Below are 7,753 nucleotides of genomic sequence, written 5' to 3'. Positions count from 1 at the left end.
TGCTTGTGTTGACTTTAATGAGAATATAAAAGATGAAATGCTCCAGTTTCATAAAATATAGTTATTTAATATTTTTGCGGACCAAATTATCTAGAGCAATAATGATTTAAGTAGAAAAGTTTGATGATGTATACCTCGTGAGACTTGGTTCATTAGTTATATGATTCTGTTGTTCAGGTTTGGGCAGGTCCTTTGTCTGGACATCGCTTGGTTGTTGCTCTTTGGAATCGCTGTTCTAAGGGAGCAATTATTACAGCTCTATGGGAAACACTTGGGCTTGAATCCGGTACTAGTGTCGCAATCAGAGATTTGTGGCAGGTAAGGAAATTGACCTGTATGAACCAATTAAATACCAGACTGCACCAAATAGGCCCTGCCAAACAGGACTTTTATTTGGCAGGAACTTGCTTGGGGTTAACACAGTGGGCTTTGGGTTAAGATGGTTTATGTGATTCGGAGCTTGATCAGTTTAAATTCTCCTACCATTTTTCTTGTGACAAATTGTAGATTTTTAGTCTAAGCTACTTATCAAGCTTAGAGTTGAAGCACTCTAGTTAACTTCTAAGTTGTTTCAAGGTTTTGACTTTCCAAAATTATTCTATGCTAACTTGTTCTCACTGCTGCTTGCAGCACAAAAATGTTACAGGAAGTGCAGTGTCGTCATTCAGTGCCTATGTTGATGCTCATGATTGTCTGGTTTATATTTTCACTCCCCTGACATTGTCTCAATCTGCGATTTAAGCCATCATACTATTAGTGGGGTTCAAGGCTTCAAGCTCATCCATTGTTCTGTTATTTTAGGTTTCATCATTTATGCAGCTTGTTGGATCCCTTTGGAAAAAAATATATACGAAAGTGTCATATCCGTTGTAATTGCATTGAAATTTCTGTCTCCAAGTTGTGTTACCGGTTGTCTATAAACTTTTTGATGGTAACATAAAACAGGTGGTATCTGACCGTCTGTGATATATTGCTCAGACAAATGAAAATTATATTTTCTGCAGTCTGAAGTGCAAGGCTGTAGAGAATATCTTAGTGGTTTAGAATACACGATATGTGTCTAATGGATTTGGTGGAATATTATAAGTAATGATTCGTGCGTTATCTTTTTTAGAATCGCAAAAGCTGGTTGACATAATGGTCAGCAGCCAGCATGAGACACAGAAAACTCTAGTAAAGGCTTTGTTAGAACCCTGAAAAGGGGGTCAAATTACATGATCGTGCTTACCTTTCCTGCAGAGACCATGTATGTCAAAAAGGCTACATGTCTTGAGGTAACGGCTGTGAAACGATTTCATTATCTAAAATGCTGTGTATTTAGTAAAGACTAGTTTTGGTAGCACGTGCAAGGCACGCACGGCCCCTTGATTACGAAAATTAAAATAGAGCTTCTATCTAAATAACAGTAAGTAGCAAGGGCTCTTCATCCTTTTATGTAGGTGTTGCGGGTTTTGGGTCTTTTAAACTTATTAGGCAGCATCTGTTTTTCCTTATTTTGAGTCTATTAGGTAATATTAAAGTTTTGCCACTCTTATTCAAACTCACTGTTTTAGCTAACAATAGGATAAACTACCAAACCAAACTACTGTAAATAAACCTCTTCACGCTTTTTATATGGATAGCAGATTAGAAAATATTTAGACTCACGAGAATTTAATTGATTTGATATCAAGTACACCTTTATATTTGAAAAAAAATTAGAAATTTCTTTATGAAATTAATTATCTCTGTTTTTCAAAATAACACAAATAAAGAGAGTTCCAGTAGGAGAATGTTTTCATTTGTAAAGACCAAGCATTTGTCATGTTTGCACTTTCACCCAAAAGGGCTAATCAAGTCACAATTGAGACTCCTCATAATCACTTATAAATCTTTTTTTTTTTTTTTTTTTGGAGGAATAATCACTTATAAATCTAAGGTTCACCTAGTAAACACAAGATGTGGACTCAGCACATGTCCGTACATCACACACTCAAACAATCAAAGTCCAATAAAATCCCCACAATTTGGGGTATCACGCTGATCTAAAATGTCGTGTATATGAAGACCAGGAATGAATATAATGCAATTATTTTAGCAAGAGCTGATACTAGGCATATTAGATCCTCATTAATAAAGTACATGTAAACATGTTATGGCTACATAATCATCTAGAAGGGGATGGGAGGGATAACAAAATTCTACCCAGAATCCATCCTTAATAAAGCTTTCTAGACTACTAGATTAGAATCCAAATTAAAGGAAGAAGGCAAAGAAGAATTCATAGTATGGCAAGACGCAAGAACATCACCACAGAAGCAGACTTTTAACTTCAGAATTGTCCATTGGTCTTCACATTGTTCTGTTAGTGTGGTCTTCATCTTATCTGAAAAGCAGTCACGTGGTTAAAGGGGGGAACTCCTTGTCATCTTTTAGATGGTATCGATGCATGAGAACCCTGCAATGCCAAACAAGCAAAGGAAAGAGTTTAGACGGTATCTTATTTATTTTTCAAAGCTTCAATAGATTAGGGACTATCAGACATGTTATCATTGCTTTCCCAAAATTGCTGTTGCCTCTGCATTCCCATTGTTGGATTAACTGGCATAAGGTCTGAAATGCTTGACATGGAAGAATCTGCCTGCTTGCTCATTACCTGCAAAGGCAATTTCAATGGTGATGGTGAACACCTGTGAGTCCCAAACCGAATACTCCCGGAGGGAAAGCAGTCCTTGGCTTCCGGGGACTTCACAGTTAGCTGACCAGACTGGTTCATCTTTGATGGTGGGGACTTCCGAATGCCTGTAAGCAATGGGAATTCTTCAAGTGAAAGATTAAGGCAACAGCCATTTTCAACCTTGTCTGTCACTGAGGGAACCTCAATCTGGTCAATGAGCTGACCATTCTGGCCCATTTCTGATGGTGGGGGCTTTTGAATGCCTGCAAGCAGTGGGAATTCTTCATGTGAAGGATTGAGGTCAAAGAGCTGACCAGATGGGTCCACCTCTGATGGCGGGGACTTCTGAATGCCTGCTCGCAGTGGGAATTCTTCATGTGAAAGATTGAGGTCAGCGAGCTGACTAGTCTGGTCCATCTCTGATGGTGGGGGGCTCCGACTGCTAGCAAGCAGTGGGAATTCTTCATTTGAAAGATTGAAGCAGCAGCCATTTGCACCTTTGTCTGTCACTGAGGGAACCTCAATCCGGTCAATCCTTTTAGTCGATCTCATAAAATCTTGAGTTCTATGTTTTGAATACCTTCCCCTCACCCTTGGTATGTCCCTGTAAGAATTACGGGTCTGCAATATACAGAAATCTTAAGCTTATGACAGCAAGATCAATCATTTTAACAGTTCACAAAAAATAAGAGCAGCAGAACTAAAATTGCAGATGAGGCTTTGCATTAATATACCACGTTAGGGATGTATGTGCCTGTTCCTCGTGAATTCTTCATGTCTTCAAAAGGAAATACTGCAGCAGATGGTTGGGAAGCATCATGACAGTGGAATGGAAGCCTTGGATAATATACCTCCGTACCTCTCTGAGAAAATAAATTCCAGTTGTGTTGCCATGACTGAGCCATGGATTCCCATCTAGTCTTGTTCCAGACCTGGGAAAGTGATGATGGAGAACTGGACAGTCCAGGAATGGATAATGTATAATCATGATACTGCTGACTATATTGTAGATCACCATAGTAGCTATCATAGTCTCCGCTTAGGTCAGATATTTGAGATCTTCCAGTACCAAATGTAGGGATAGGAACTTGTAAATCTGGCCTTAGTCCCCTTCCATTCCTATTTAAAATGGTAGTGAAAAAGTTCTCTAGTCCCTCTCCCAGGCTTTCTCCTGGAAGCATAAGGACCTCTCGAAGCTTTTGAGCTCCATATGAAAGTGCACATCTTATCCGATAGAAATTGCCTGGACGAAAAGAGGGCATTATAAACTACATAATTTACAAAACTAGGAGTTCTATGAGATAATTCTGCCAAAAGATGTGATTGTGAGCTGTAACTTGTAACACCAATTTCCTTACTTCCATAAAGATTAGAAATAAGTAAAGTTCTTTTGAGACATATTGAACTTATTATTAATATCAACGGGAGATATCAAGGTATTTGTTCTTAAAATTTTAAGTTTTTAATAGGATGACCCCCCCTCCTTTTAGTTATCATGAATCATGATAAGTTCAAAGAAAAGTGGAAGGGTATGCATTTTCTATAGTTCTTCCAAGTCCAATCATAGGAGTTGAACCCACAACATCCATTTAAGAGAGGTGTTTTTAACGAGTCCCAGACAGAATCAAATAATGCAAATTCAGTGCATAAGCCTTTAGAAATTAGCCTTTTTAAACAGTGAAGAAAATCTGCTTCAGTAAGTGAAATTGGTCAAAAACCTTTGCTGACACTACGTCCTAAATTGTTGTTGTCTTTTAGAGGATCCACTATGTTGAGGTGCTTGATGGGAAATTCATGGATTCTAGTCTCATGTGCCCTTATTGGAACTGAAAATATTTCTCTGCAGTTTCTCAGGAACACTTCAGTGAGCAATAGTTCATCCCTATTATCTTCTGTTGTTCCTGCTGCAAAAAGCATCCGCGAAGAACAAAAAAGTAAAAAATAAGGATCTTAAGTAGACAAGTAAAACAATCAGATTACAGAAAACAAAATAAAATACAACTTACCCCCAATTCCTGGAAGGGATATGGTGAGCGGTCCACTTACACTGACACAGTAACTGTCCCAATCAAATGTGCTAAAGTACACCAAAAATCTATACAGAACCTGTGAGTAGAATATGAAAATAAGTAGCATTAATGCTTTTAAACTCAAACACAAATGCTGGGCGGACCTTTGAGGACTTAGATAGCTCTGGAGATCAGCTGCTTTGTTCTTTTAGTGGATCTTTGTTTGACTGGTCTTGGGCTTTGTTTGACTGGTCTTGGGCTTGGGGACTCACTTCTAGTGATTCTCTTCCCTTTTTCCCAAACTCTCTTCTCCTTTGTAATTAATTTTCTGTTTTGTTTCTTTTCTCTGTATTTTTGGTTTTCTTTATGCTTTTCATGCATAAAGTAGCTTCTTGAATATACAACTTTCTTACTAATCAAAAAAAAAAAAAAGCTGAACTGAAAGAATCTCACCTCCAATGGACCACGTAGTGATGAATGATAGCGATTGATAATACACAATACCAAAGTTTCTAATGCATATGCTGAAAACAAGCCATGGTGAGCACCAAGAATTCTAGCCTCATAATAGCACCAGGCTTTTATCAAGATAATGCTGCGCTTGAAAAGATGGTCTCTTCCAATAATTTGGTCAACCTAAAAAATAAGCAGCACCAGAGAAGTCAAGTATGTTTTCTCAAAAATCACATTACAGTCAATATCTATTATAATTTGGTGGATGGAGAGAGAGAAAAAGAGTGGTTTCACACACTGCTTAGGCTAAGATAGGGGGAAATGCAAGAAATAGGGAAAAAAATTGAATGTGTAATAGAAGCTGAACAGAGCAAGAACCACATACACAATAAATTCAAGAATAATGAAAGGGTAAAAATATACCTACCAACAAATTTAAACCTTATTCAGTTAAAGGACGACAAACCATTGTTTTGATACTGCACATGCTTCTCAGTGCCATGTCAATGAAATTCACAATAGTACATGTGAAGTTGCATGTTGGGGGATAAGTAAAATTATACTAAGATTACAATGCATACATATGAAAATACTGGACCATACCTGCTCAAGAAAGCACAAACTAGAGAGCCCAGCCAATTGATTGAAAGAAATGTCCACAGCTATATTCTTCACAATACATTTCACAACTTTAACCTGCCATTCAAAATCCCATCATCATCCCAGATAAAGTTGGGGTCCATTAATTTTACAGATCAACAAAATTTTCCACAACTTAAAGGAAAATTTTCAGTATATGTAAATTAATCACTGGACTAAGAAACAACAAAGTTAACGAAGCAAAACCTGTGCACAAATGTATTGGACATCTTTTACTTGAAACTTGGAGTCTTTATCTCCACCTTCAAGGATGCTGCAGACACCTCTAGCCAAATCTTCCTCCACATTTTGATCACTGATGACAGTCAAATCAATGTCTCCGTCAGCAAGGTAGGTTTTTAGTGGCACTGAACCAAATGGGAAGACCTGTAAGTGCATAGACATGAAAAAAGAACTTCACATTAATTCAATCTCACTATAATAGCATTATATACAAACTGAAATAAACTCATCATTAATCCCTTCTAGCAAAGATTTTTCGATACAATAAACAGTCAAACCTATAAAATAAATAAATTAACTGAAATAGATACACCTCATAGGATCAAGCAAGTGGATTTGTAAATGTTCCATAAGATTATAAATAAATAAAGCATGTGAAAACATGAAAGCATCTCCAGTATAAAAGTTACAACTTCATATGTCTATTATTGAAATATTCTGAGCCATGTAAATGATTTTTTAAAAGAAATGTCAGTTTTTTCACTGAGCTAGATGTTCAAATATTAGTTGAAAATATATGAAAGTAAAGAACTATACAACATATCGTAATTGAAGGTATCTTTGTCAGTTATAAAATACATAATCAAGTCACAAAAGATAAAGCATTTGTAAAGAAAAGCTCCAGGAAGCTAGTTGTCATCTAAAGGACTAGAAAAAGTAGTATGACAAGATCAAAGTTGCAAAAACTTTGTTTGCCTCCCCATCCGCCATTAAGGCCTTTTCGTAATCTATGATCTCTATTAAAATTTTCGGCATAAAAAGTACCAAAAAAAATACAAAATATCAATCAACATGCCTCAGGTCCATGTGGTGGTGCCAGTAATATAAATCAAAACTCAAGAGTGATCCCCCCCCAAAAACACCATAAACAAAATATTGGCACTATTTTGACAATGTCGGTTGTCAAATAAGGGAAGAAAGAGCGAAATAAGCATTTTGAAATAATTGGAGACAATATTTCAAACATGGAAAGGAGCAGAAGAAAGGACAAAGGTAACATGAACCAAAAATTTAAAAAAAAATGTCCCCACCTACCTGGCAATCAAGAGCACGCATTGTGGCGTGGGTGCCTTAAGGGAAGCTTTAAAAGCGGATCAAGTAGAACACTGCATACGAGAACTTATATGGTAGAAGAAAGGGTCAAAAACTACTATAAACAAAATATCGGCACTATTTTGACAATGACGGTTGTCAGAGAAGGGATGAGAGTGTGAAATACGCATTTTTAAATCTAGGCATATATAGGACTATGTCATCAGGAATAATTGGAGACAAATCTTTTTAAACATGGAAAGGAGCAACAGAAAGGACAAAGGTGATATGAACTGGAATTTTAAAAAAAATTGTCCCCGCCTACCCGGCACTCAAGCGCATGCATGGTGGCGTGGGCGCCTTGAGGGAAGCTTTAAAAGTGGATCAAGTAAAACATTTTTTTGATAAGTAATAAGCTTTATTGATATATATAATAAATAAAAATAAATAAAAATAAAAAAAAAAAAAAAAAAAAGGACACCCTAGTACACAAGGGGTCAACAATCAAGAATAAAAATTACAAGAATCTAGAAAAACAAGAAGAGAAGAGAATGATTGGTTTCGCAAAACAGACAACCAATCCAATAAGGTTCTAAAGAAAAAAAGCTTAAGGTCAGGTACGGATTTCTTAATATCTTCAAAACATCTACTATTTCTTTCCTTCCAAAGACACCACATTAAACAATGAGGAATGATTCTTCATATATTCCATTTCAATTAC

The 7,753-nt window shown here is 36.6% G+C and overlaps 1 protein-coding gene and 1 non-coding gene across 2 annotated transcripts; one reads left to right on the top strand and one right to left on the bottom strand.

Annotated features, from left to right (window-relative positions):
- The first annotated feature begins 6 nt into the window (after positions 1–6).
- On the top strand, positions 7–1,048 carry LOC111985094 (uncharacterized). The gene is made up of 2 exons (XR_010626214.1): positions 7–318; positions 631–1,048. It is a non-coding gene; the product is annotated as an uncharacterized LOC111985094 (transcript).
- A 989-nt stretch (positions 1,049–2,037) lies between these two features.
- On the bottom strand, positions 2,038–7,056 carry LOC111985106 (uncharacterized). The gene is made up of 9 exons (XM_065766498.1): positions 7,036–7,056; positions 5,965–6,144; positions 5,722–5,814; positions 5,119–5,301; positions 4,663–4,762; positions 4,375–4,560; positions 3,391–3,899; positions 2,523–3,277; positions 2,038–2,437 (listed from the first exon to the last, which is right to left on the bottom strand). Exons 1-9 carry the CDS (start codon positions 7,054–7,056, stop codon positions 2,377–2,379), a joined length of 2,088 nt encoding a protein of 695 aa, XP_065622570.1. The 3' UTR covers positions 2,038–2,376.
- Between the last annotated feature and the right edge of the window lie 697 nt (positions 7,057–7,753).

This window comes from Quercus suber, unplaced genomic scaffold (genome assembly GCF_002906115.3).
Source record: "Quercus suber isolate HL8 unplaced genomic scaffold, Cork oak 2.0 scaffold_711, whole genome shotgun sequence".
In the NCBI taxonomy this organism is placed as follows: Eukaryota; Viridiplantae; Streptophyta; class Magnoliopsida; order Fagales; family Fagaceae; genus Quercus; species Quercus suber.
The sequence above is the reverse complement of the archived record's forward strand: the minus strand, read 5'-3'. Positions and strand labels throughout refer to the sequence as shown.

Coding starts and splice junctions, on each gene's coding strand:
- LOC111985106 (XM_065766498.1), bottom strand. CDS start 7,056: ATGCGTGCTCTTGATTGCCAG. Junction 4,763..5,118: donor CACTACGTGGTCCATTGGAG/GTGAGATTCTTT, acceptor TTCTACTCACAG/GTTCTGTATAGATTTTTGGT. Junction 3,900..4,374: donor AGGACGTAGTGTCAGCAAAG/GTTTTTGACCAA, acceptor CTTTTCGTCCAG/GCAATTTCTATCGGATAAGA.